The 27020-nt window shown below is 41.5% G+C and overlaps 2 protein-coding genes and 1 long non-coding RNA gene across 7 annotated transcripts in view; 2 read left to right on the top strand and 1 right to left on the bottom strand.

Annotated features, from left to right (window-relative positions):
• LOC127004985 (protein FAM9A-like) overlaps window positions 1–10199 on the top strand; it is an 86222-nt gene extending 76023 nt beyond the window's left edge. For all 3 annotated transcript variants that reach the window (XM_050873389.1, XM_050873392.1, XM_050873390.1), the window contains 3 exons: window positions 3258–3337; window positions 4831–5031; window positions 9033–10199. In XM_050873389.1, the coding sequence (XP_050729346.1) occupies window positions 3258–3337; window positions 4831–5031; window positions 9033–9998 (1247 nt within the window). In that variant the 3' untranslated portion in view covers window positions 9999–10199. The remainder of the gene's footprint in view (window positions 1–3257; window positions 3338–4830; window positions 5032–9032) is intronic.
• A 589-nt stretch (window positions 10200–10788) lies between these two features.
• Window positions 10789–17924, bottom strand: LOC127004987 (uncharacterized). 2 transcript variants are annotated; one of them, XR_007758188.1, is made up of 3 exons: window positions 17085–17828; window positions 13684–17010; window positions 10789–13108 (listed from the first exon to the last, which is right to left on the bottom strand). It is a non-coding gene; the product is annotated as an uncharacterized LOC127004987 (long non-coding RNA). The 2 variants fall into 2 exon arrangements; XR_007758187.1 differs by having other exon boundaries at window positions 11909–17010; window positions 17085–17924.
• Window positions 17925–19085: 1161 nt separating this feature from the next.
• LOC127004986 (complex I intermediate-associated protein 30, mitochondrial-like) lies at window positions 19086–26784 on the top strand. 2 transcript variants are annotated; one of them, XM_050873393.1, is made up of 7 exons: window positions 19095–19316; window positions 20310–20670; window positions 21447–21567; window positions 22692–22846; window positions 23528–23590; window positions 24551–24736; window positions 25668–26784. In XM_050873393.1, exons 2-7 carry the CDS (start codon window positions 20332–20334, stop codon window positions 25890–25892), a joined length of 1089 nt encoding a protein of 362 aa, XP_050729350.1. In that variant the 5' UTR covers window positions 19095–19316; window positions 20310–20331; the 3' UTR covers window positions 25893–26784. The 2 variants fall into 2 exon arrangements, with proteins under 2 accessions (XP_050729351.1, XP_050729350.1); XM_050873394.1 differs by lacking the exons at window positions 22692–22846; window positions 23528–23590; window positions 24551–24736; window positions 25668–26784 and adding an exon at window positions 21749–22474 and having other exon boundaries at window positions 19086–19316; window positions 21447–21682.
• The last annotated feature ends 236 nt before the right edge of the window (window positions 26785–27020 follow it).

Below are 27020 nucleotides of genomic sequence, written 5' to 3'. Positions count from 1 at the left end.
TGTGTGTGTGTGTGTGTGTGTGTGTGTGTGTGAAAGTCTGACGAGGTTATGTCTTGCACTCAACAATCTTTCTATCTATCTATCTGTCTATCTATCCATCTATCTATCTATCTATCTACACTCCACCTCTTCATTGTATTCACACCCATCCACTTATCCCCCTTCCTCCTCTTCCCCTCCTCTTCCCCTTCCCCTTCTCTCCCCTTCCCCTCCCTAACCACCGCTATCACTCAATGGCCTTGTTTCCCACAGTTCAGAGGGGAGAAGAGGAGGAGGAAGAGGAGGAGGAGGAGGAGGAGGAGGAGGAGGAGGGTACAGATTAAGCAGACCGTATCGAGAAACTGATTATAAGATTTCGAATAATAATAAATGTAATAATAATAATGATAATAATAGAAGAGAGGAAGAAGGGGAGGAATGCAATTAACAAAGAATATAATCGTAACAAACTCGTGATAATGAAATAATAATGACGATAGAGCAATAAAAGAGGGGAAGAAGAGAGAAAGAGGGGAAGAAGGGAGAGAAAGGAGGAGAAAAGAAGAGAAGAAGAAAGAAAAGAGAAGTAGGGAAGTAGAAAGGAAGAAGAGGAAAGGAAAAAGGAAATGAAGACAGAAAAGAGAGAAGAGGGGAAGAAGGAAGAAAAGAAGAAAAATAGGGAAGAAAGGAAGAAAAAGATAAGAAAGGAAAAGAAGACAAAATAGAAGAGGGGAAGAAGAAAGAAAAGAAGAAAAGTAGGGAAGAAGAGAGGAAGAGAAGAAAAGGAAATGAAGACAAAAAAGAAAAGGGGAAGAAGAAAAGAAGAAAAAGAGAAGAAAGGAAGAAAAAGTTAAGAAAATGAAAATGAAGACAGAAAAGAAAAAAGGAAAAGAAAATAGGGAAGAAGAAAGGAAGAAAAGGAAAAGAAAAAGGAAATGAAGACAAAAAAACAGTTAAAAAAGTGGAAGAAAAATGAGACAAAGAGGAAGAAGACAAAAATGAGAAAAGATAGAAAGGAAGAAAAGAAGAAAAAGAGGAAGACAAAGAAGGAAAAAGTTAATAATCCAGATAATTAAGAAAAGAATGATATAATGAGATAGTAACAAGATGAGGAGGAATGAGGATAATGATGGGATATTGAAAGAAGAAAACACTGATTGAGTGAACTTGACTTAATCAGCAAAAGAAGAGAAAAAAAAATAGTTAACTTTTAAACGGAGGGTGAGAGTGTAATATTACCTCCTCCTCCTCCACATCCTCCTCCTCCTCCTCCTCCTCCGCATCCTTTCTTAACGGCCTGACTAACGGATCGCCTTCACACACACACACACACACACACACACACACACACACACACACGAGCGACAGAGACAAAAGGGAATAAACTTGAATAATTGTCGACTGTTCTGTGTGTGTGTGTGTGTGTTTGATAAAATGGTGACAGACAGATAGACAAGCGTAACGTGACATATGAATACTGTCTGTCGTGGTTGTTATCATTTTATACAATTGTGTCGAGAGAGAGAGAAAAAAAAGTGAGAGTTATATGTGTAGGTGGTGGTGGTGGTGGTGGTGAATGTAGAGAGTGGAGGTAGATAGGTTAGCTAGGTAGGTTGGTTGCGGTTTAGTGAAAGGGTTTAACATAGATATCTGGCGGTGGGTGTATGTGTGTGTGTGTGAGAGAGAGAGAGAGAGAGAGAGAGAGAGAGAGAGAGAGAGAGAGAGAGAGAGAGAGAGAGAGAGAGAGTAGTAACGAAGGAAAATAGAGAAAGATTGGAACAGAGAAAAGAGAAGATAGGAAAGATTATACAGAGAAAAGGAGAATGGTGAAGAGAGGGAACAGAAAAAGGAAGGGAAAAGAAGAGAAAGGAAAGGAGAATAGTGAAGGGAGATGATAAAAGGAGACTAGACAGAAAATGAAGGAAGATAGTAAAGAGAAAGAAATAAAGAAGTGAAATAAAGTTAAAAAGGAGGAGAATAAGAAGCAAAATAGGAAGAAAATAATAATAATAAAGTTAAAAGATATAAACGAAAAGAAAATAAAGAGAAATAAGTAAGGCCAATGTGTTTAGGTATTGTTGATGGATAGTGCGTGGTGTTGAGGGAGAGGAAAAAAAAGAGGAAGGGGGAAAGAGGAGGGAGGGAGGGGAAGGGGTAAGGGGTAGGCGTGGGAAATGTAGCGGGAGCGTGAGAAAAATGGCCAAGGCGTGAGAAAAATTGCAGGGGCGTGGGAACTGAATTGAAAAGGTTGTTGTTTCTGTGTGTGTGTGTGTGTGTGTGTGTGTGTGTGTGTGTGTGTGTGTGTGTGTTGCTACGTCCTTGTGTTATCGATTTTGTGTTGTAAGGGTTTACACACATTTTCTTTCACATTAAACTAGTGTTGCTCTTAAAATAATTGTGTTCCAGTGTTGGTAAGTGTTCTAGTGTGTGTTGTGGTGTTTCAAAATGTGTTACTAGCTTGAATTACAGTGTTACATGGACAGATAAATATATGATAGGAATGTAAGTGTTACAGAGTTGAAAGGTGATTTAGTGTGTTGCTCAATGTTGCAGATATGTTACTTATGTGAAATACAGTGTTGCAGGAATGGATTGATTAGTGTAGGAAAGTGAAGTGTAAAATTATAAGTGTTTTAGGCGAATATAGTGCCCTAGTGTTGTGAAGTGTTGCGGAGATATTACTAAAGTGAAATACAGTGTTGCATCAGTATTACCAACGTGAAAGACAGTGTTGCAAGGGCGGATAAAGTGTTGTATTGCATCATAAATACTAAGGACATATATAATTTCTCAGTGTGTTTGTTTTGTGTTACATCAGTGTTACCAACGAGAAAGACAGTGTTACATGTACGAATAAAGATGTGTAGTATTGCATCATAAATACTAAAGACACATGTTTTCCCAGTGTTTTTTTTGTGTGTGTGTTGCATCAGTGTTACCAACGAGAAAGACAGTGTTACCAGTACGAATAGCCAAGAATACTATTGCAAATAAGTGTTAGATATACAAATGCTCTGTGTTTTTTTTCGTGTTGCGTCAGTGTTACCAACGAGAAATACAGTGTTACAAGTTCGAATAAGCAAGTATAACATAGTATTATAAGTGTTACATATATAAATACTGTCTTTGTTATGTCTTGCATGAGTGTTACCAACGAGAAATACAGTGTTACAAGTACGATCAAGCGAGTGAACCAATCAATTACAAGTGTTACAAATATAAATACTGCCTTTATTTTGTGTTTGCATCAGTGTTACCAACGTCTTTTTGTGTTGCAGGCGAGGGGTGTGTTGACAAGCCGCTGGCAACACTGTGGAGGAACTATTGCCAGAGTAACAGACAGGACATCGCCATGAAGGTAAGAGAGAGAGAGAGAGAGAGAGAGAGAGAGAGAGAGAGAGATATTATTCATGTCATATATATTTCCTAGTGCAGAGTGAGTTCAAGAGAGAGAGAGAGAGAGAGAGAGAGAGAGAGAGAGAGAGAGAGAGAGAGAGAGAGATCAGATAGCTCAGTCTCTCCTCTTTATTTCTTCCATTCCATCTTTTCCTGTTTTATTTTTCCTCTTATTTATTTTCTCTCTCTCTCTCTCTCTCTCTCTCTCTCTCTCTCTCTCTCTCTCATCACTTTTCCTACCTCCTCCTTTCCTCCTCCCTTTCATCACCTCCCTTTCCTCCTCTCTCTCTCTCTCTCTCTCTCTCTCTCTCTCTCTCTCTCTCTCTCTCTCTCTCTCTCTCTCTCTCTCTCTCTCTCTCTCTCTCTCAGGTCAGTATCTTCATAACTTCTTTCCCCTCCTCCTCCTCCTCCTCCTCTTCTTCTTCTTCTTCTTCTTCTTCTTCTTCTTCTTCTTCTTCTTCTTCCTGAGCGGCTTCCTTTGCCTTTTGTGTCTATTATATTCCTTAATCTCTGCCTCTGTCTGTGTGTCTGTTTGTCTGTCTGTCTATTTGTCTGAGACCTTCTTTTGTTATTAATGTTATCTATTTATTTCTTTTTATTTTTTATTTTTTTATTTACCGTGTTCTCTTGTGCTTGTTGATTTGTTTGTTTGTTTGTTTTTTTGTCCTCGAGGTGTTTTCTTTACTGTCAAAAATGTGTTGGAGGATGTATGCCCCCCCCCCCCCCCATCACACGTGTCGGCTAATATTACATAATTTTTTTTTCTCCCGCGATAAGATGTCACGGATGTTATTAACTGTGTGTGTGTGTGTGTGTGTGTGTGTGTGTGTGTGTGTGTGTGTGTTTTGTTGTAAGAATGACATCACTCCTCTCCTTTAAACGTACACGTATTCCCCATGTTCACATCCCTTAAACACACACACACACACACACACACACACTCACACACACATACACACACATACACACACACACACACACACACACACACACACACATCATCATCATCATCATCATCATCATTTTCATCATCATCATCCGTCTTGAGTACATTACTCTTTCTCTCCCTCAGTGTGTGTGTGTGTGTGTGTGTGTGTGTGTGTGTGCGCTAGTTTATTTATTTCCACGCCGAGAATGACACATGAACGTAACTTAAGAACACTTGTATTTCACTTCTCTGTATGTATGAATGTACATATGTATGTATGTATGTATGTATGTATGTATGTATCTACCTATCTGTCTGTCTACCTACATGTATATCGCCCCACTCACACCTATATGCCCTCGAACAGGTATATATATGTCTGTCTGTCTGTCTGTCTATGTATGTATATGTGTATGTATCCCCTCACACCTCTATACCCCGTCTATGTATGTATATGTATTCCCTCACACCTGTATATTCCGTCTATGTATGTATATGTATCCCCTCACACCTGTACACCCCGGCAGGTGACCATATGCGGCGCGGGGCTGCGGGCGGTGACGCGGGAGCACGGGCTGACGGAGTACTGGGCCCACCGCGTCACGTACTGCGCCGCGCACCCCGCCTACCCCCGGGTGTTCTGCTGGGTGTACCGCCACGAGGGACGCCGCCTCAAGCAGGAGCTGAGGTGCCACGCCGTGCTGTGCCCCAAGAACACCAAGGCAGAGGTGGGTCAAGGGGTGAAGGGGTGAAGGAAGGGCTGAAAAGGTGGAGGAAGGGAAATGAGAAAGGAGGAAGGAATGGAGGGGTGAAGAAGAGAAAGGGAAAGAGAGAAGGGAAGAGGAAGGATTGGGAATATAAAGAGGGTTGAAGAAATAGAGAAAGAAAAAGAAAGAAGGGCTGAAAAGGTGGAGTAAGGGAAATGAGAAAGGAAAAGGATGGAGGGGTGAAGAAAAGAAAGAAAAAGAAAGAAGGGAAGAGGAAGGATTGGGAATATAAAGAGGGTTGAAGAAATAGAGAAAGAAAAAGAAAGAAGGGGTGAAAAGGTGGAGTAAGGGAAATGAGAAAGGAGGAGAGAATGGAGGAGTGAAGAAGAGAAAGGAAAAGAAAGAAGGGAAGAGGAACGATAGAAAATATAACGAGAGTTGAAGAAATAGAGAAAGAAAAAGGAAGAAGGGGAGAAGGGAAGGTGAAGAAAAAGATAAAGGAAAAGAAAGAAAGGGAGGATACGAAGGATAGGAAGAATAAGAAGGATGGGAAGGATATGATAAGGAAGAAAGGATGAGGAAAACGAGAAAGGAGAAGAAAGAAGGAGAGAAAAGGAAGAAGGTTTGGGAAATAATAAGGAAGAAAAGGCGAGAAAAAAAGAAAGGAAAATAAAATAGGAGATGAAAAGGATGGAAGATAGATGAAAAGGGAAAGGGGAAAGAAGGGAAGAAAGGGAAGGAAGAAGGGAAGAGTAATTTAAAAAAAAAGGAAAAAAAGGGAAAGAAGAGATGGGAAGAGAAGTGCATGGCGAAAAAGGGAGAGGAAAGGGAAGACAAGCGATGTGTGTGTGTGTGTGTGTGTGTGTGTGTGTGTGTGTGTGTGTGTGTGTGTGTGTGTGTGTGTGTGTGTGTGTTTTCAGCTCGTATACATCATTACCGTGAGATATATTATACTCTCTCTCTCTCTCTCTCTCAATCTTTTGTCGCATTCATTATTTTTTATTTTTTTCTTGTTCGAATTCCTTGCGACATTCCATTCACTATTATAATGAAGAGAGAGAGAGAGAGAGAGAGAGAGAGAGAGAGAGAGAGAGAGAGAGAGAGAGAGAGAGAGAGAGAGAGAGAGAGAGAGAGAGAGAGAGAGAGAGAGAGAGAGAGAGTCTGAGGAGGCGTGGGATAAACGTTCGCATCAGAAACTCCTTTATTTCCTCTTTCCTCTTATCCTCCAGAGAGAGAGAGAGAGAGAGAGAGAGAGAGAGAGAGAGGGAGAGAGAGAGGGGTGAGGGGGGAGAGGTGGTTGGTTGTAGAAGGAAGCAAGGGAGAAGAAAATAAAAGGAACTGAAAGGAAGGAAAAGAAAGATGAAGAAGAGAAGATATATAGAAGGAAAGATGAAGGGAAAGGAAGAAGAGAGAGAGAGAGATAATAGATAAGAGGGAAGAAAAAGGAGGAGGAAAAGGAGAAAATAGACAGGAAGTAGAGATAGATGAAGGAGATATGTGTGTGAGAGAGAGAGAGAGAGAGAGAGAGAGAGAGAGAGAGAGAGAGAGAGAGAGAGAGAAGGAAAAAGGAAAAAAAAGAAGATAGAGGAAATGAGTAAAAAAGAAAGGAAGAGAGAAAGAAGGAATAAAGAAAAATAATAAGGGAGAAAAACTGAATAAAAGAAGAAAATTAAAAAAAACAAGAATTAAATAAAAAGTATGAAGGAGAGAGAGAGAGAGAGAGAGAGAGAGAGAGAGAGAGAGAGAGAGAGAGAGAGAAGGAAAAGGAAAAGAAGATAGAGGAAATGAGTAAAAAAGAAAGGAAGAGAGAAAGAAGGAATAAAGAAAAATAATAAGGGAGAAAAACTGAATAAAAGAAGAAAATTAAAAAAAACAAGAATTAAATAAAAAGTATGAAGGAGAGAGAGAGAGAGAGAGAGAGAGAGAGAGAGAGAGAGAGAGAGAGAGAGAGAGAGAGAGAGTCCAGTTATCTCACGAATCTCCTTCCTTCTTCTTTTCACACACCAACAGTTTCTTTCCTCATTAGTTCTGCTTCACTAACTCTCTTGCAATTCTTCTTTCGCTGATACTTTTCTTCTTGCACTTATACTTTTCCTCCTGGAGCCAAAGTGTCCTTGAAAAATTGTTGGAAAATCGACGATATCTTATTTAATAGCTTTTTTGGGCCATGTTGGTATTACTATTTCTTCTTCCTCTTCGTGCGCGATAATGCACACTTCAGACTCGGGTAAACCGACTATAGTGTTATATCTTTTTTTTCCTATTTTCTTTGTTTTAGCCTTGGTTTAGTTTCCTCACTCATTTGCATACGATAGTCGGAATCGGGCACATATTTTCCTATTTTTATTTTTAGCCTCGTATGTGACTTTTCTTTTTCTTTAGCCTTGAATTAGGTCCCCTTGATAAATGAGAAAGGATAAGAAAAACGGGAAAGAAGGTTGAGAGATTAGGGAAGGAAGGGTTAAGAAAGAGGAAGGGGAGAGAGAAGAAGAAAGGGATGAAGAAAATGAGAAAAGAGAAGAAACAAGGGGAGGTGAAGAAGGATGGGGTGATTGCATATGTTAGTTGGAAGGGGGCACATTTTTTTCCCATTCTCTATTTTTTAGCCTTCGTATGTGACTCCTATTCCTGAGAGCGCGTGACACCAAAGCCTACTCGCAGTGGTTCTCAAACTTTTTCGTGAGCGACCCTATTTGGAACATTTCAATCCTTCGCGACCCAGAGTAAAGAGAAACAAAATGTACAGTGATATATACACTTTATTTTGCCCCCCTCCAAAAAAAAAAAAAAAAAAAAAAAAAAATAAGGTGTACAGCTTTTCATTCACAAAACTAAACTAGTGGAATCCATCGCACTACTTTTCTCTTTTACAAAACTAAACTAACAGAATTCCAGTGTCCCAGCGACCCATCAAAATACCCATAGTTTGAGAACCACTGGCCCTACTAATCATCTCCCTCCTCAAACGTTTCCATTACTCGCTTCCTCTTCCGCAGTGAATATCCTTTCCCACACTCCTTAACTTTTCTCGCTAACCCATTCTTTCCCACTGTATACTCCATTACTCATCTGTTTCTCTTTCATGAAAATAAACCCAGACGTCACCATTGAACATTTTCCTACTCCGCTTCCTTTTTTCCCTGGTCTCCCCTTAAACTAATCTAACTCCCGTACTCTACAATCATCTCATATCATTTCCACTTAATTTCACTAACTACTCTCTCACGATTAATAACCACAATACCACGAACACTTTTCCTACTCCGCTTCCTTTTTTCCCTGGTCTCCCCTTAAACTAATCTAACTCCCGTACTCTACAATCATCTCATATCATTCCCACTTTATTTCACTCTAACAACTCTCTCAATTAATAACCACAATACCTCAAAAAACACCAATATTTTCACTCTAATCTCATCTAATAACGACCATATGTCCCTCTCTTAACCGCAATATTTCTTTGATTGCTATCATTATTTTCATCTCCGTCATCCCTTATATCTGCTATCATCTCACTCTTTCATTTTCTCTATTGCTAAACCACAGTACGTCTCTAATTATAATGTTATCTACTCTCTATCTACCACCATCTTGCTCTCATAACTACAGCATCTTTCTATCTCTCATAATTACAGCATCTTTCTCTCTCATAACTACATCATTTTGCTCTCATAATCGCAGCATCTTACAATCTCTCATATTCGCAGCATCTTTCTCTCTCTCATAATTACAGCATCTTTCTCTCTCATAACTACATCATTTTGCTCTCATAACCCCAGCATCTTTCTATCTCTCATAATTACAACATCTTTCTCTCTCATAACTACATCATTTTGCTCTCATAATCGCAGCATCTTTTTATCTCTCATAATTACAGCATCTTTCTCTCTCATAACTACATCATTTTGCTCTCATAATCGCAGCATCTTTTTATCTCTCATAATTACAGCATCTTTCTCTCTCATAACTACATCATTTTGCTCTCATAATCGCAGCGTCTCATCCCCTCATCTCTCTCCCAGGCCATGGCGACGCAGCTCCGAGTTCGTCTGGCCGCTGCTCTGCAAGAATTCCGCCGCGAGAAGGTGGTGCGGCAGAACGCGAGACTGTCCCTCATGCACGCCCTCTACGACTCCGCCTCCATCCCTCGCCGCAAGCTGCTCCTCTCCACCGGCGGCTCCAACTACCGGCCGCCGCTAGAACGCTCCAAGAGTGCCCCGAAACTAGGCGCTATTGAGGAGATACTCGAGGAGGAGGAGGAGGAGGAGGAGGAGGAAGAGGATGGGAGTGATGGCGAGGCTGCGTCCGTGCATCTACAACCCGGGGCGGATGTCGGGGGTTCAAGCACCGTTTCAGACACCACATCTGACATTCTCATGGATTATGACTCAGAGAGCGAGGCGGCCAGTGGGGGCAGGGAGACGTGTGTGCTGGAGGAGGAGGACGAGGAGGAGGAGGAGGAAGAGGAGGAGGAGGAGGAGGAGGTGTCTCAAGAGGAGGTGAAGGTCAAGGAAGGAGGGGGCACTCGAACGGGTCAAATCCAGAAGTGTGAGGTCAATGCGTATGACTCTGACCTCATGTACTGCCCCGCCCCGCCCTTGCCGACGCTGGAGTCCGTGGAGGAGGCCGCTGATGACGATGAAGGGCGGTGCGGCAGCGACACACACGAGGACGAGGAGGACGAGGCAGCCAGCGACCTAGGACTCCTGGCAACACTGGCGCGGGAACTGACCCTAGCGCCCCCTGGTGAAGAGTCCTTGACCTCTGACCAGCCAGAGTCCTTAGGGTCACACTGCGATTCCTGTGGGTCGTCGTGTGGGGCGTGCGAAGCGGGGAGCGAGCAGGATGACCCCCCGCACACACACCACCACCACCACATCATTGAGACGGGGGACGGAGGGGGCAAGATGGCGGCCAGGCTAGACGGGGACAACATCAGTGAGGAAAGTGGGTATTCGGAGGACAAGGACTCCCTGCAGAACCTTTAGGAGGAGGAGGAGGAAAAGAGAGAAGAGGAGAAAAATGGAAACTGGGAGGGTCACGAAATATATCTGTAGGTGAAGGAATAAAAGAGAAAAGAGGAAAAGGAGAAAGAAAAGATGGAAAAGAAAGGAAAACAAGAGGGTCACTAAATTTGTCTATGGGTGAAGGAGAAGGGAGAGGAGGAAAAGAAAGAAAAGAAAGAAAAGGAGAAGGGTCACGAAATCTGTAAGTGTGTGGAGAAAGAGGAAAAGAAAAAAAAAAAAACGAGAAAAAGAATGAAAACGAGGAGAAAGGTCACTAAATCCATGGGTGTCTGGGTGACCTCAAGCAACAAGAACATAAGGATAAAGGTCAGTCAGTGTGTGGGTGAGTGAGTGACCTTGACCTGGGTGAACACACGTGAGATATGCAACACCCCCACCGCGACCATGTGTTCCTGTGTGTGGGTCTGACGTGATAGGACATGTGGCGAGTGTGTCAGCGTGATGTGGCGTGTGATGTGACCTCCAGCCAGCTCCCTCATCTAGTGTGGCTCTTGCATGCTAGTTGTGTGGACGTAGTGTGGCTTTCATGCTCTAGTGTGTGAGGATAGTGTGACCTGACCCTTGGATGACTAGTGTGGCCCCAGTATGCCCGGATATGGTGTGGTTATAGTGTGACTTGTATGCCCTTTGATATGGCTACAGTATGCCTCTTGTGAATGGATATAATGTGGCTCAGAATGCCAGGATATAGTGTGGTTATGATGTGGCCCGTAAACCCTTTGATATGGCTACCGTATGTCCCATTTATGGATATGGTGTGGCCCTTGTATGCCCTCTGATATGGCTCTAGTATGCCTGAAGTGTGAAGGTATAGTGTGGCTTCAGTATGACCCTTATGTGTGGATATGGTGTGACTTTCATATGCCCTCTGATGTGACTCTTGTATGCCCGAAGTGTGAAAATGTGGTGTGGCTCAGTATGCCCTTTGATATGGTTCTAGTATGTCCCAGGTGTTCGGGTATAGTGTGGCTCATGTGTGGCCCTCTGCGTGGCTCTAGTGTGGCCCAGTGTGGCTCTTCAATGTGGCCAGTGCCTCAAGACTTAGTGGCGTCGCTTGCACCGTTGTTGTGGGCATCCCGCGTGTGGGTTGCTACTTGTTACTAGTCTTAAGACCCCTCGTGACACCCTCTGCAGCACGGGCCAGGGGGGGAGGGCCACAGGGAGGGGAGGGAAGGGAGGAACGTGCAAAAAAAAGGTCACCAGATGCGGAGTGCGTGACCCAAGTTGACCTCTGACCTAACTAACAACACAGTGGCGATTTTGTGTGTGTGTATGGGTGTGAGAGAAGAGAATGAGAAGGTATGTGAGAGAGAAAGATGGGAAGAGGAGAGAGATAAGAGACAGACAGACAGAGAGAGAGAGAGAAGGAAAGAGTAAATGAGAGAAGAAGAGAGAGCAGAAGAGAACAAGAGTGTATATGAGAGAAGAAAGATAAGGAAGAAAATAGAGATAAAGAAACAGGCAGACAGACAGAGAGAGGATAAGAAGAGAATAGAGATAAGAGAGACAGAAAGAGGAGAAAGTGAGTGAGTGTATATGAGAGAAAGAAAGACAGGAAGAAGAGAGAGAGATAGAGACAGAGAAGGTGAGAATCAAAATATATCCAACGCCTCATTCCTTTCGATGTTCCAATGTTGACCTTGTGGTGTTACGAACGATCCTTTTTCTTGTTGTTAGCGTCGTAAACTAAAGGGATCGTTGTTGTTGACGATAGAATGATGTAACGTGCGGAGAGCAACAACTACTACTACTACTACTACTACTACTACTACAACTACTACTACTACTACTACTATGGAACCGAACAGACAGATAGACAGATTACCATAGCGGTTATGTTACGGTAAATCTGACATCCTTTGCTAATGCTCTTCTTCTTCCTTCTCTTCTTCCTCGTCTTCCTCCTCCTCCTCCTCTTCCTCTTCACTGGTTGTTGTGAAGATTCGCTGGAGGGATTGTGATGATTGTGATAATTATAATGATGATGATGATGATGATGGTGGTGGTTTGTATGTGTGTTTGTGTGTGTTTGTGTGTGTGTGTGTGTGTGTGTGTGTTTCGGTCGCCGCTTCGAGTCGGCTTCAAACATCAAGTCTTCGAGAATCACAGGTGTTGTACTTTACATATATATATAATTATTGTTGTTATTGTTATTATTATCATTATCATTATTATTATTATTATTATTATTATTATTATTATTATTATTATTATTATTTAGTTTCCCCGTCGTGTGCAAGTCTTAAAGTCTTTCCTTGTCTTTCTTTCTATTTCCTTCCTTTTTTAATAATTTGCTTTTTTTTTTCCTCCCCTTTTTATACGTTTCCTTCTTTCTTTCCTATCTTTTTCCTTCGTTTTCTTTTCATTCTTTTTTTTGTACTTTGTCTTCCCTTTCTTTCTTTCCTTCCTTTTTTTATAATTTGCTTTTTTCCTTTCCTTTTTATACTTTGCCTTCTTGCTTTTCTTTTTCTTTCGTTTTTTTCATTCTTTTTTATATACTTCTTCTTTTTCCTTCCTTTCTTTCTATCACATTTCGCATTTTTCTTTCTTTTTAATTCTTTCCATTTCGTGTGTAGTAGAAAGTAGACTGTTTTTTTTCTTTCTTCTTTTTCTTCTTCCTTTTCTTAATGTTTCAACACTCAAGAATTACAAGTTTTTTTTTCTCTCTCTCTTGCTCACTTACGAATCACAATCCTCCTCCATTTCCTTCTTTTTCTCCTCCTCCTCCTCCTCTGTAACCATCATCTGCGTGGACTCAAGAATCACAGTATTTCTCTTCACCTTCATCGTCAACTCACCTCAAGAATCACAAAGGTTACCCACTGAGACTCACCTGACATTTCACTTACCTGCTAGAATCACAACCTTCCCCTTGATACACCTTCGCTTTATCATCTTCATCCTTACCTTAAACCACAAACTAACTAACTTTATTTATGAAAACTCCCCTTGACATTCCCCTTCATATACTCCCCTCTGTTATCTTCCTCATCTCATCTTACTAACTACCATAACTAACTAACTACTAATTAAAATCCCACCTGACACTGCCCTCACCTGCCTTGAATCACCTTTCCTTTATCTCTATCTACCTCTCCTTATTTATCCTCTTCTTTCCTCTTTTTTCCTCTTTCTTTTTCCTTCTCTGCCACGAACCACTCACTCACTCACCAACTAACTAACTGAGATTTACCTGACACTGCCCTTACCTGTCTAAATCACCACCTTTCTCCTTACTGTATATCCCCTCTATTATTTTACTTATTCTCTTCATGTACCACAAACTCACTAACTAACAAGCAAACTCACTAACAAACTATCTGACTCATTAAAGCCTCACCTGACACTGCCCTTACCTGCCTTGCATCACAACCTTTCCTCTTCATATACTCCCCTCTATTATCTTCCTCATTTTCGTCTTCACCACTAGCCACAAACTCACTAACTATCATAACTAACTAACTACTTAAAATCCCACCTGACACTGCCCTCACCTGCCTTGAATCACAACCTTTCCTTCTAGTTAATATAACTTACCTTTACTATCCACATCCCTACCACAAACCACAAACTCAACTAACAAACTAACTGACTAACTCACTAATTGTAGCCTCACCTGTCACTGCCCTTACCTGCCTTGAATCACATCCTTTCCTTTTAATTAATATACTTTATCTTTATTATCGACATCCCTACCACAAACTCACTTAACTAACAAACAAACTAACACTCACTAATTGTGGCCTCACCTGTCACTGCCCTCACCTGCCTCGAATCACAACCTCTCCTTTTATGTACGTCCCCTTTATTATCCTTTTCCTCATCCCCGCCACGAACTCCCTAAAGGCGATGTAACACGATCACAGTTCTGGCACACCTTGATCGTCTCCTCCAGCACGAGTCTTTGGGTGGTTGTCTCCTCCCTCTGCGCCTCTTTCCCTTGTCTCTTGGTCTCCTTCACCTAACCAAAGCAATTTGTAAGGTGGAAGTTCGTTGGACATGGAAAGACACGATTACTGGTAGAAAAATGTACACTCCCAACGCCTATTTCCTTTGTTTCACTGTCTAAAAGGGCTATTACACTGGGAAAATTTTCCGTGGATCTTCAGCCAAACCATGATTTCCGCTGGCGTGGTTCTTATATTTCCGTGGTTTTCTGACGCGTCCACGATCTTCCAAAGCTTCGGTAGATATCACTGAAGGACGACGGTATTACTCACCATCATCATCATCAGCAATAACAAGAAAAAAATGAGAACCACGCTAGCGGAAATCATGGTTTGACTGAAGATCCACGGAAAATTTGCCCAGTGTAATAGCCCCATTATACACCTCACCTAAGCCATTTGTAACGCTTCAGTAAGGTTAAAATCATATTGAGGGAAGGAAAGGAGGGCAGAGATACTATACGATTATCCCAAAAGGTTCATTCTGGTTGTAAAATGTATCCCCGCTGCTTCTTTTTCCCTAATCTCTTGCTGGACCAATAGATTAAAAGGTCTTGGTCTTGGTATCGGTGTTGTTTACCTCACCGAAGCGGTTTGTGAAGCAGTGAGGTCAACGGTGCCAGATTATCACATATTATATCATATTTACCGGCTTCTGACACTTAACCATCACCATAAGACATCAGAAATTGACGAATGTAACGATAACTATAAATCAATCTTGGTATTCGAACCCAGGAGACAGATTTTGAGGTGTAAATAGGTAAAAATAAGAGGCTGAGTGGGACCATCTGGCAACGTTGAGTGAGGTATACATCGCCGTGAGAGAAGGTGAGAGGTGCGTGGGGTTACAGCTCTGCCATTCCTTGGGTCGTATTACAAGACACTTTGCCTTCTCACATCAGCTATATCTAAAGGTCAAAGAGGTGATCAATCAGGTTCTAATGAGTGTTTTTTTAGGCTCAGGGTACAGAGGAAGGATGAAACTACCGCCAGGGTCATAAAACTACCTCTGAAAATGCCAACAACTCCTACGAAAGCCATGTCAAATATGTGTTTTTGGGCGGCTTAATGTCTCATAATACGACCCCCTTTAGTAGAAGAAAATCGAAATACTGTGCTGGATTCTGTGCTTGTGTGACACGGCCTTATTCTTTACCCACCCAGTCCTTCAGTCAGTCAGTCACTTGTGTATACTCAGCAATACTTGTGAGAGGGAGAGGTCGAAGGTGCGTCATCTAGGAGTTGTAGAAGGAACTGAATAAGTCTTCGAACACCAGAGTACCGAAGTGCGTAATCTGTCCTGCTTGTGTTAGGACGAAGAAAGAAGCGGTTTTAAAGTCTTTGTTATGGAGTTTATACGTATGTGATTCTATTAGAAGATAAATTGAATAAAAACTGAACGAAGTGAATGAATCTTCGCCTGAGCATCGAAGTGTCAAGACGAAGAAAGAAAACGTGAGTGCGTGAAATCTTTGTTATGGCTTTTATACGTATGTGATTTTTTTATATGGAGATAAGTAAATTAAGTGATATAAAAAAAGTGTTATACTGTAGATATGTGAATACCAACACCGCGCTATTATGCTACCAGTTATTTATCACGTTAAGGCGAGGAAACGAAAACGGAAGAGAAGAAGAGGACATTGTACGTGTTTTGCATTATTATGAAGACTGCCTGATGTTTATATACTACTACTTGTTTTATCTTTACGTACGAGTCTTGCCAGTGTGTGTGTGTGTGTGTGTATGTGTGTGTGTGTGGACAGGCTGTAAAACGTCTGCTGTGACAATTGTGCCTCAAAACGCTATTATAGCATTGAAATTTATTAGGTCTGTTCTACTACTACTACTACTACTACTACTACTACTACTACTACTACTACTGCTGCTACTGTCCCTACTTAGCCACCTACCTACTTATACTAATACTGTTTCTACTTATCTATCTACTCATTACTACTACTGTCCCTACTTATCCACCTACCTACTTACTACTACTACTGCTGTTTCTACTTATCTACCTACACATTACTACTACTACTACTACTACTACTACTCTCTGTCTAACGTCTGGTAAAGAAGCTTGTAACTGTGTGTCTATAAATTCCTAGGCAACGTGAATGCAACTTTAGATTAGAGAGACTAGAAACGTAAGAACATCAAGCTTATAAGTAACAGAAGAGGATCCAGTACTATGATTGTCAAAAGTAGGAAGCATGTGAAAGTATTATGGCTTTATCGAGGTTAGGCAATACTTGGTAGTTACTTGGGCATAGATTACGTATTGAAGGCTGATGTAATGCTGTCTTCTTCTTTTTTCGTGAGAGGAGGAATTCAGAAGTCTCGGTCTGGTTATGTTATACTGCAATTGATTTATATTTCTTTATTTTACTTTTTATAACAGTCCACCATTCAGAAGGTTGTTATTGTTTTGGAAAGTCTCAGTCTGGTTATGTTCTAGTGCAATTGATTTATATTTCTTTATTTTACTTTTTTTTTGTAACAGTCAACCCTTTTTTTCATACAAGACTTCCTATATAGTGTGTATGTGCTCACTCTGCTCATCTTTTTCGTCTTGGTTTCGTTTTTCACATTCTTTTTCAACTTCTTCAATATTCAAGACTTCACAATTTGTTCATTTTCACTCCATCTAACTTTCCTTCTGTGTTTCTTTTCACATTCTTCTTCATATTCAAGATTATCCCAATTTGTTCATTTTCACTCAACCTGACTTTCCTTTTATGTTCCTTTTCACATTCTTCATATTCAAGATTTCCCCAATTTGTTCATTTTCACTCAACCTGACTTTCCTTTTATGTTCCTTTTCACATTCTTCATATTCAAGATTTCCCCAATTTGTTCATTTTCACTCAACCTGACTTTCCTTTTATGTTCCTTTTCACATTCTTCATATTCAAGATTTCCCCAATTTGTTCATTTTCACTCAACCTGACTTTCCTTTTATGTTCCTTTTCACATTCTTCATATTCAAGATTTCCCCAATTTGTTCATTTTCACTCAACCTGACTTTCCTTTTATGTTCCTTTTCACATTCTTCATATTCAAGATTATCCCAATTTGTTCATTTTCACTCAACCTGACTTTCCTTTTATGTTCCTTTTCACATTCTTCATATTCAAGATTTTTTCTCTTCATTTTTACGGCTTTTTTTTCCCTTCCCACCATTTCATTGAGTCAGCCATTCTTCCTCAAGGCCGCTGATCGAGGCAACATTAGACTTGCTGTTTCGCGTAGTCTTTGCAGCGCTACTACTACTACTACTTCTACTATTATTACTACAACTATTGCCACTACTATCGCTACTTAGGCTGAGTATTACGAGAACTTGTGTGTAGGAATATAAAGTAATGTTCGTGAGCTAGGGAAAAAATTAGTGTTTTTTTTTATATATATCAAAGGAAGCTAAATTTATAGTGAGACCAAAGTAGAAAAGAAATAAAGTGAGGAGATGAAACAGGAAGCATTAAAAAATCACATAAAATAATGATAATGGTAGAATTGTTTATCATTTAATTTATTGCACAAAAAATATGAACGTATCGACGATAGAATGTTCGTCATAGGTCTGCGCGCGCACCGTTTAAAGGTAATATAAATAATAGTAATGTTAAATAAAAATAAATATGCAGCTATTATGTATGCGTGTATGTGTATGTGCGGTGTGCCAGACGTGTATGTATGTGTGTGTGTGTGTACCTAACTTAAGCGAGTGTTGTCGAGGCCATGTCAGGGATGTACATAAGAATTGTAATTTTGTATCATATAAGTAGGTCATCATTCTTATAGCATTACCAAATATACCATTATTATCCTGCGACGATTATTATTATCCTCTTGTTTGGTTTTCTTTCTTTTCCCTTTCCTGGAGTAGCCTAACTTCCTCTTTCCTTTCCCTTTCCTGGAGTAGCCTAACTTCCTCTTTCCTTTCCCTTTCCTGGAGTAGCCTAACTTCCTCTTTCCTTTCCCTTTCCTGGAGTAGCCTAACTTCCTCTTTCCTTTCCCTTTCCTGGAGTAGCCTAACTTCCTCTTTCCTTTCCCTTTCCTGGAGTAGCCTAACTTCCTGTTTTGATGCCTTTTATCTATTTTTCTCTTATCCTTTTACGGTGTGACCTTTGTCCTCCGTTTTCCATCGTTTACTCTCCTTTTCACCTTATCTTTGGCCGCATTTGCCTTTTTTTTTTTTCTTTTTATTGGCTTTCCTCTTCTTACCTTTACTTATACCTTCTCTTTGCGTTCAAGTCGTAGGAAGGAGGAAATACAAGCGAATGAAGGCTGCTTGTAGCGTACCTATGTGAGAAAGGTGCAAGAGCGAAGATGCTGGGTAATTCTTTCATCAGGAAGTTGGACATAATTAGGATTAGCTACCATGAACCTGAAATGCCAAAATTTGCTCTTTACTACACTCCCACACGGCCACTGCGTGTAACGAAACACACGAGAAATTAATCCAGACAAAGAACGGTTTTGCCGGCGCCGGGCATCGAACTCGCGACCAGCGTAACGGGAGAGCCACTCCTTTACCAGTCGGCCAAAGAGGTACCCCGCTGGCTCCCTGGGTTATGGGAGGCTGCCCCATCAGGCAAGTCAGCATTACAAACCAAGGAAAGGGTAAGAAGGTAAATAACAATAATAGTAAATCATCAATGTCTTGTAACATATTAAATGAAAAGCCTACATGAGTATGTGTAGAACCGAGAAAAGAAAAATGAAGCTTATCAGTAAAATCAGCAGAGTAGTCCCGAAGACTTGTATATTTATTTACATATTACATAATAGAGGCTACATATAAAAAAATATATATGCCCGCCACTGAGGGATGTGTCCTGTGGTCACTTCAATGGCTGGTGAGTCCTAAGAAATTAATCATGAAGGAGCGAAGAGAATCATACCGCAAATATGTTGTTTACCTGCAACAATAAACTATCAATCAATCAATCAGTAAAACAGTGGCCTTTGGGTCATCATTCGTGTATATTATGACACAAAACAATTCTTACTAATTTTCTGATACAAGGTGAAGAGTATTAGAAGAGTATATCAATAGAATTAGCAGAATTATCACCAAAAATCCCAATCAGCTGGCGGCGCCGTTGCTTCGCCGCGGCCGTCAACAAACACCACCCGGCTCACCTGTGTTGTTGACCCGCCTGTCCTTTACCTCTCTTAATCACCTTGGACACCTCATTAACACCTTCCTACCACTTAGATAACACGAGAAAACCACACACTCTACCTGGTCCTCCGTGTGTGTGTGTGTGTGTGTGTGTGTAGCAGCATCCAGTTCTTCAGCATCTCCGTATTCTCTCAGGTAAGGGTTTATTTGTATTTTTGTTTATTTAGGGCGTGTTGTTACCTGGTGCACGTGTTTTCTATGTTTGTTTGTTGGTAAGTAGTGGCTTATGGCGTTCAGTGTGTGTTACGTAAGGGAGAATGTCATCAACGAAAAAAGGGAAGAACTGGCGGAGGAGGAAGAAAGAAGTGGAGAAGGATAAGAAAGAATAAAAGGAGGAGAAGAAGGAGAAGGCAGATTAAGAGGAGGAAGAAGCAGAAGAGGAGGAGGAGTAGGAGGATTAGTTACATAGGTATCTGTATTCGCCTCTAAGAGCAGTGACGAGAAGGCAGAATAAGAGGAGGAAGAAGCAGAAGAGGAGGAGGATAGAATTAGTCATGTAGGGAGCCTGAAAGAGCAGTGACCTTAAAGAAGATAGGTAACAAATTGACAAAGAGCATAAGGAAAAAATTTGCCGGAGAAAGAGAGAGAGAGAGAGAGAGGCGATTTCCATAGATTGTATTTTGTCAGAGTATGTTAGGTAAAGGAAAGATGAAGTTAGGTTACCAGTACGTGTGAATGAGAATAAAGTGGATTAAAAATGTATAGAATCGCACCCACTGGCTTAATATACGCTTTAATCTGTCCCCTTAAGCTACCATTAGGAAGTACAGGCATTGTGACTTCACCCTTTTCTAAATCTAACCAAACCTAACATCCATTCATAAGTAGACATGGAACTCTACACTGAGTCAATAATAATATGAGAACCCAAAGTAATAACTGCGTGGCAAACCGTTCAGTTAATCTAAATAATATCCACATACTCTCCCTTGATCTAACTTAACTTCCTGAGAAATCTTAAACTGTTGGTATTGATTTCTACATATTAAAAAAGACTGAGAATGAGAAATGAAAAATAATAATAATAATAGGATGAAGAAAAACAGGGTATTTGAGGTTATATAAGACTGGGATAGGGAATATTAGGTTACAATAATTCAGTTAAAACCATTACATTCCCCTTTTCAGGCATGACGAATTGACAGACAAGATGATGTGTTCTCTGTGGGGGAGGCTGCCAGGGGTGTGCGGGGGTGCATCACGCCCCCACCTGCAGCTCCTGTGCCCCAGCCTCGGCCTCCCCACACCTGCCACCAAACACCTGCCGTCCACACCCGCCACACACACCCATCATGGCATTAAAAGAACGTTCTGTACAAATTTTTATTCATCGTCACCATTATCGGAGTTTGGTGCGGCGAGAGAAGGGAGGGGCGTGTGGGCAAAAGGAGGGTGTGTGTGGGGGGTGAAGGGGGTGAGGGGGATCAGTCTAACAGCTCCCCGACATATGTTCTGGGAGAAGGATCCGAAGGGTGGCTATGGCAAGGAGGTGAGGACAGAGTATTGTTTCTTGGTTGTTAGTTACAGCAGATTTATGACTTCATTTTTCGGTTTTGTTGTTACTCCGTTAGAACACTAGAAATATACTCTTGTTTTTCGCTCATGTAGTAGAATTACCGTAATATGTTCATTGCTTATCTTTTTATATTCTATTTGTCCTTACTCCTATAGCAGAATTATTAATACATTTATATATTGCCTATTTTTTATATTCATGCAATTTTTGTTTGATTTTATCCTTAATGTTAAAATATGTAATGAATTATTTTATGGTTCTATGATGTGATACAATTTTTTATGCATCTAATGTATCTATGTCATAACTTTTTTGTAATATTAGTTAAATCGACTTTTTATTGCAACTCAATCAAGGTAATTATTTTTCACTGTCTTTCTTTCATCGACAACTTTTTTTACTTACATTGCTGTTTAAATTTATAGACTGCATTATACTACTTCTCTTTTTATTCGGTATATTTAGATTATGGTTATGGTCGGTATTATAAGACACTCGCTTCTCACATCAGCTATTTCTAAAGGTCAAAGAGGGGGTCAGCCGTGTTCTAATGTGTGTTTCTTTAGCTTCATGGTACAGAGGAAGGGGCAAACTACCACCAGGGTCATAAAACTACTCCAGGAAATGCCCACAACTCCCACGAAAGCCTTGTCAAATAGGTCATCTTGGGCGGCGAAATGTCTTATAATACGACCTTATATCCAGTCAACACAACACAGCTCCCACTACAGGTCTTCTTCCCCCCACAGATAAAGAAGAGCCACAAGGAGCTGATACGCGACGGCCTCAAGGAACTGCGGCAGGAGATGTCCAAGTGGCAGGAAGAGATGAACGATAAGTTTGACATGGACCCGATATTTGTCCTGCCGGGTGAGTGTCGACCTGAGCTCCACCTGATTTTGTGTTGGAGGGAAAAGAGGTGTGATGAATTAAGTTGTCATGTTGGAGGGAGAAAAGACGTGTTGCTGTGTTGGAGGGAAAAGAGGTGTGATGAATTCAGTTGTCATGTTGGAAGGAGAAAAGACGTGTTGCTGTGTTGGAGGGAAAAGAGGTGTGATGAATTAAGTTGTCATGTTGGAGGGAGAAAAGATGTGTTGCTGTGTTGGAGGGAAAAGAGGTGTGATGAATTAAGTTGTCATGTTGGAGGGAGAAAAGATGTGTTGCTGTGTTGGAGGGAAAAGAGGTGTGATGAATTAAGTTGTCATGGTGGAGGGAGAAAAGACATGTTGCTGTGTTGGAGGGAAAAGAGGTGTGATGAATTAAGTTGTCATGTTGGAGGGAGAAAAGATGTGTTGCTGTGTTGGAGGGAAAAGAGGTGTGATGAATTAAGTTGTCATGTTGGAGGGAGAAAAGACTTATTGCTGTGTTGGAGGGAAAAGAAGTGTGATGAATTGAGTTGTCATGTTGGAGGGAGAAAAGACATGACTGATTGAGTGAAGTGGATTTTTTTAATTATTTTTTTATATCACAGAGAGCAACTCAAGGGCAGCAAAAAGAAAGTGTAGAAAAAAAAGCCCACTAATTGTTGCTCCCACAAAGTGAAAAGTATAGAGTGGCCAAAAGAGAGGTCAATTTCGGATGGAGAGGCGTCTTGATACACTCTTCTTTGTGTTAGTCATTATATTACTTTTTTTCTTTTACATCAGAGGAAGCAATCAAGAGCAAACATAAAAAACAAAGAGGAGGAAAATGCCTGTAAAACTACTGCTCCAAAAAAGAAAAAGTGGTAGAGAATTCAAAAAGCTTATTAAAAATGGGGTTTTATTTATTTCTTATTTTATTTATTATTTTTTTTATTTATTTATTTTTAAAGCAAGGGAGACAGCTCAAGGGCAATGCAACAAAACAGGATGAAGATGATTATGATTAGTTTAGGTTCTGTTTTATTGAGTCACTTTGGTGTTTTTTTATATTGAATGGAATGGATAGAACGCAGACGCTAGGCCAGGTAAACCTTTCTCTCGGCAACGTCAACACTGTCTTCCATGCGCCAGGTGACATGCATAAGGTGTGGGTGCTGGACCGGCAGGAGGCGCTGGACAAGTTTGTGGTGACCTGCGACAGTGACCACGGCGAGGGCAAGAGCTCCGCCTCCCTCACCCTCTCCCCCAGCGGTCACGGCCTCTTCTCCGGCGAGCTGTGCACTGAGGTGAGGCGCTTTTGGTGTGTGTATGTGGGAGCAGGAGTTGTTGTTTTACCATTATTATTATTATTGTTATTATTATTATTATTATTATTATTATTATTATTATTATTATTATTATTTCTTTTTTCCTTCTATATTCTCCTCTAATTATCCTCTTTTCCTTCTCTTCTCCTTGTTCTTTTTCTTCTTGTTTGTGTTCTCTATATTCAGACATCAGTGTAGTGAAGGGGTCATACTTTTAACTTCATTTAGCACATATACATTTGTTAGCCTTTCTGAAACTACAAAAAATAAACCCATCACATGGTGCTAGAACAAATAAAACTGGTCAAAAGATAAACAAAGTTGAGGTCAATAATATACTGCCTTGTTAGTTGTTACTACTTCCGACGCCCTGCTCCCTCCAGGGGGTGGCCACAGCAGAAGTGTCTCCATCTCTCCCTGTTCTGGCACTCCCTCTCAGCACACTCAATCCTGCTACTTCCAACTCTCTCGCTCCAATACTCGCACACCCTATTGATCCACTTCACAGGTGCTCTTCCCCTGACACCCCCTCCCTCAATCCTTCCCTCATACACTCTCTTCACAAATTCATTCTCCCCCATTTTCATCACATGTCCATCTACTTACATACTCTTATTTTTTACTATTTAATATTTACTTTTTCCTTCATTTTCTGCACAGGTTCCTAAAGATGGGAGAATAACGAAGGCCGGCTACTGCAACTTGAAGTCCATCAGGCCGAGGGTGAGTACGAGAGCACATCCAAAACACAACAAATGATAGACCGAAGCAGAAATTTGTTCGGCATGATACACAAGTTTTTTTTTTTTTTTTTTTACAGTAGAGGAAACAGTTCAAAGGCAAAAACAAGAAGAAAACAAAAGAGCCTGCTGAAAAAAAAACACTTACTTTACTTGTGTCCACCCAAAATTGACCTCTCTTTTGGCTACTCTTTACTTTTTACTTTTGTGGGAGCGGCGAGTAGCGGTCTTTTTATTTTTTATTTTTATTTATTTATTTATTTATTTTTTACTCTTTTTGTTGCCCTTGAGCTGTGTCCTTTGATGTAAAAAAAAAATATTAGCCTCTTACATTGCTACACTTAACTATGTAATTCTAAGCCTTGTTCCTCCCTCTCCTTCTTTTCTCTTGTATTCTTCTTAATCTTTTTCATCCTCGTCCTCTCAATGCTCTACTTTCCCTTTACTTTCCTCTTCCCATTGATCTTTTTCTTCCTCATCCCTTTTGCTCTTCTTCCCTTTCTCCTTCCTCATCCTTTTCCCTTTAACATCCTCTCTTTCTTCTCCCTTTCTCTTCCTCTCTCTTTCCCTTTCCTCTTCCTCCCCTCTAACCTAATCTCCCTCTCTCCCTTTTCCCTTCCTCTCCCTTTCCCCTTTCTTTTCCTCTCCTCTTTCCTTACCCTCTAACCTAATCTTCCTCTCTCCCTTCTCCCTTCCTCTTCCTCTTCCTTTCCCCTTTCTCTTCCTCTCCTCTTCCCTTCCCCTCTGTTTAACCTCATCTTCCTCTTTCCTTTAACATCCTCTCTCCCTTTTCCCTCCCTCTTTCCTTCCTCTCCTCTTCCCTTCCCCTCTAACCTAATCTTCCTCTATCCCTTTTCCCCTCCTTTTCCTCTCCCTTTTCCCTCCCTCAACCTCCTCCCTTCCCCCTCAGTTTATCCTCTTTTTCCTCCCCCCACGCCAACAGAAGTCCTTCAAGCGTGAGGTGTACCACAACTGGATCGACTTCAACATGCTGGAGATAAGGCTGCGCGGAGACGGGCGATCCTACCTCCTCAACATCACCTGCTCCGGCTACTATGACCTAATGTGGAACGACATCTACACCTACCCCCTCTACACCCGCGGCGGCCCCCACTGGCAGCTGACCAGGGTAAGGGGGTGATGGTGGTGATGGTGCCTTCTTCTGTACCATGAACCTAAGGAAACACTCATTAAAACCCGACTGCTCTGCCTTTCGGCCTCTGGAAATAGTTGATGTTAAGGGTGGAAGCTTCTGAAAATACTTCTTCTCCCTTTCTCGTCCTCTCCCTTTCCCCTTTCTCTTCCTCTCCTCTTCCCTTCAACAGCCTCTCTCCCTTTTCCCTTCCTCTTCCTCTCCCTTTCCCCTTTCTCTTCCTCTCCTCTTCCCTTCAACAGCCTCTCTCCCTTTTCCCTTCCTCTTCCTCTCCCTTTCCCCTTTCTCTTCCTCTCCTCTTACCTTCAACAGCCTCTCTCCCTTTTCCCTTCCTCTTCCTCCTCCTTTCCCCTTTCTCTTCCTCTTCTCTTCCCTTCAACAGCCCTCTCTCCCTTTTCCCTTCCTCTTCCTCTCCCTTTCCCCTTTCTCTTCCTCTCCTCTTCCCTTCAACAGCCTCTCTCCCTTTTCCCTTCCTCTTCCTCTCCCTTTCCCCTTTCTCTTCCTCTCCTCTTCCCTTCCCCTCTAACCTAATCTTCCTTTTCCCTTTGACATCCTCTCTCCATTTTCCCTTCCTCTTCCTCTCCCTTTCCCCTTTCTCTTCCTCTCCTCTTTCCTTCCTCTCTCTTTAACCTAAGCTTCCTCTTCGCTTACTCATCCTCTCTCCTTTGCCTTCCTCTTCCTCTCTCCTTCCCCTATCTCTTCCTCTCCTCTTCCCTTCCTGTCTATTTAACCTAATCTTCCTCTTCCCTTTGACATCCTCTCTCTCTTTTCTCTTCCTCTCTTCTTCCTTTCCCCTCTATTTAACCTCCTCTTCTTCTTCCCTTTAACATCCTCTCTCCCTTTTCCCTTCCTCTTCCTCTCCCCTTTCCCTTTTCCTCATACTCATCTTTTTTCTTCCCTTCCCCAGATCCCGTTCTCCAAGTTCATCCTGAGCAGCAAGGGGCGTGTGCAGGACAAGCAGTCACCCATGCCCCAAAGTCAGGTGGTGTCCGTTGGCATCTCCGCTGGTGACCGCTCCAATGCGCCGTTCCGCCTCGAAATCGACTACATCGGCGTGTACAAAGACCCGGACCACACCGAGACCTTCGCCTACGAGATGTACACACACGAAAAGTTCATGCTCGGCTCGTGAGGGGGCTGTGTGTGCATGTGTGAGTGCGTCTGTGTGTGCAGTAGGCGTAGGGTGATGTTACATGTAAATACGGTGATGTGACGTGCTAAAGACTCAGGACGCAGTGTAAGTATGTCTCCAAGATGTTTACCTGTGGCCCAAGGAAGGTGATGTGTAAGGTAGCTTGGGTTGTACAGGTGTGTGTGTAAATACTAGTTATGATCCTGTTGTTATGTCTTGATAGTTTACAGACGCAATGCAGTGTTGATATGACTTGTTAGATGGGCATTGAGGTGCAGGGCAAGTAATAACTACATTTAAGCAGTAGCGTAAATATAGTCGAGTGGGAGAGACTCATAGCCTGTCCAACTCCATAACGGAAAAAAAGAAAACGAAGAAGAAAAAGAAGAGCAGCATAAGTAAGGACTCAACCAATCATAAAAGCAAGCCAGATGGATTGTAAAGAGAGCAAAAATGTTAAAGGTTAATGATCACAAGAGCGAAATATATTATAAATGAACTAGCAAAAACTGGATAGACCTGTAACTGTCTGGAGCCTTATGACTGAAAGTTTGCATGAGGAAAGTAATGTTTGTAAAGAATATGGAAGAAAAGGTTAAGCAGTTTAAACGCTGATTCGAATCCCCATGCTACCACCTGGGATTATTCAGTCACTGCCGAGTGGCCTAAGATTACCCACATGCTGTCCTGAAGACCACCCATCAACCCGGACTTAAGGCCTATATCAAGGTTCATAGGCATTCTTTCAAGTACTCAGTCTGCTTTTTTATGAACTGAAGGTAATTTAATGTACAGACAATGTATTAAACCCCAGCCAAATAAGGTGTCTGCCACTGATATTTTGTACAATCCTTGGAGAGAAATACACTGCGATGATTTTATTTCTGTATTTCTTTTAAGTGTGACCACCCCTCCTCCTTCCCCTCACTGAGACAAGATTGATGCAGGCTTGAAAACAGCTCCATCGATTCTGGTGCTTTTACTTACCAACTTATATACCTGACACCTGGCTATGTTACCTGTTCCACCCAATCCCATCCTGCCCACTTCATAATTACTAATATATCTGACACCTGGCTATGTTACCTGTTCCACCCTATCCCATCCTGCCCACTTCATAATTACTAA

The sequence above is a fragment of the Eriocheir sinensis genome, chromosome 29, assembly GCF_024679095.1.
Source record: "Eriocheir sinensis breed Jianghai 21 chromosome 29, ASM2467909v1, whole genome shotgun sequence".
In the NCBI taxonomy this organism is placed as follows: Eukaryota; Metazoa; Arthropoda; class Malacostraca; order Decapoda; family Varunidae; genus Eriocheir; species Eriocheir sinensis.
Note: the sequence above shows the minus strand (reverse complement) of the source record. Positions and strands in the feature narration are given on the sequence as shown.

What these genes read in the sequence shown, in the direction of transcription:
- LOC127004986 (XM_050873393.1), top strand. Translation starts at nt 20,332, where the DNA reads ATGATGTGTTCTCTGTGGGGGAGGCTGCCAGGGGTGTGCGGGGGTGCA. An exon ending in AGGGTGGCTATGGCAAGGAG is followed by an intron (nt 20,671 to 21,446) that starts GTGAGGACAGAG and finishes TTCCCCCCACAG; the next exon opens with ATAAAGAAGAGCCACAAGGA. An exon ending in TGAAGTCCATCAGGCCGAGG is followed by an intron (nt 23,591 to 24,550) that starts GTGAGTACGAGA and finishes CCACGCCAACAG; the next exon opens with AAGTCCTTCAAGCGTGAGGT.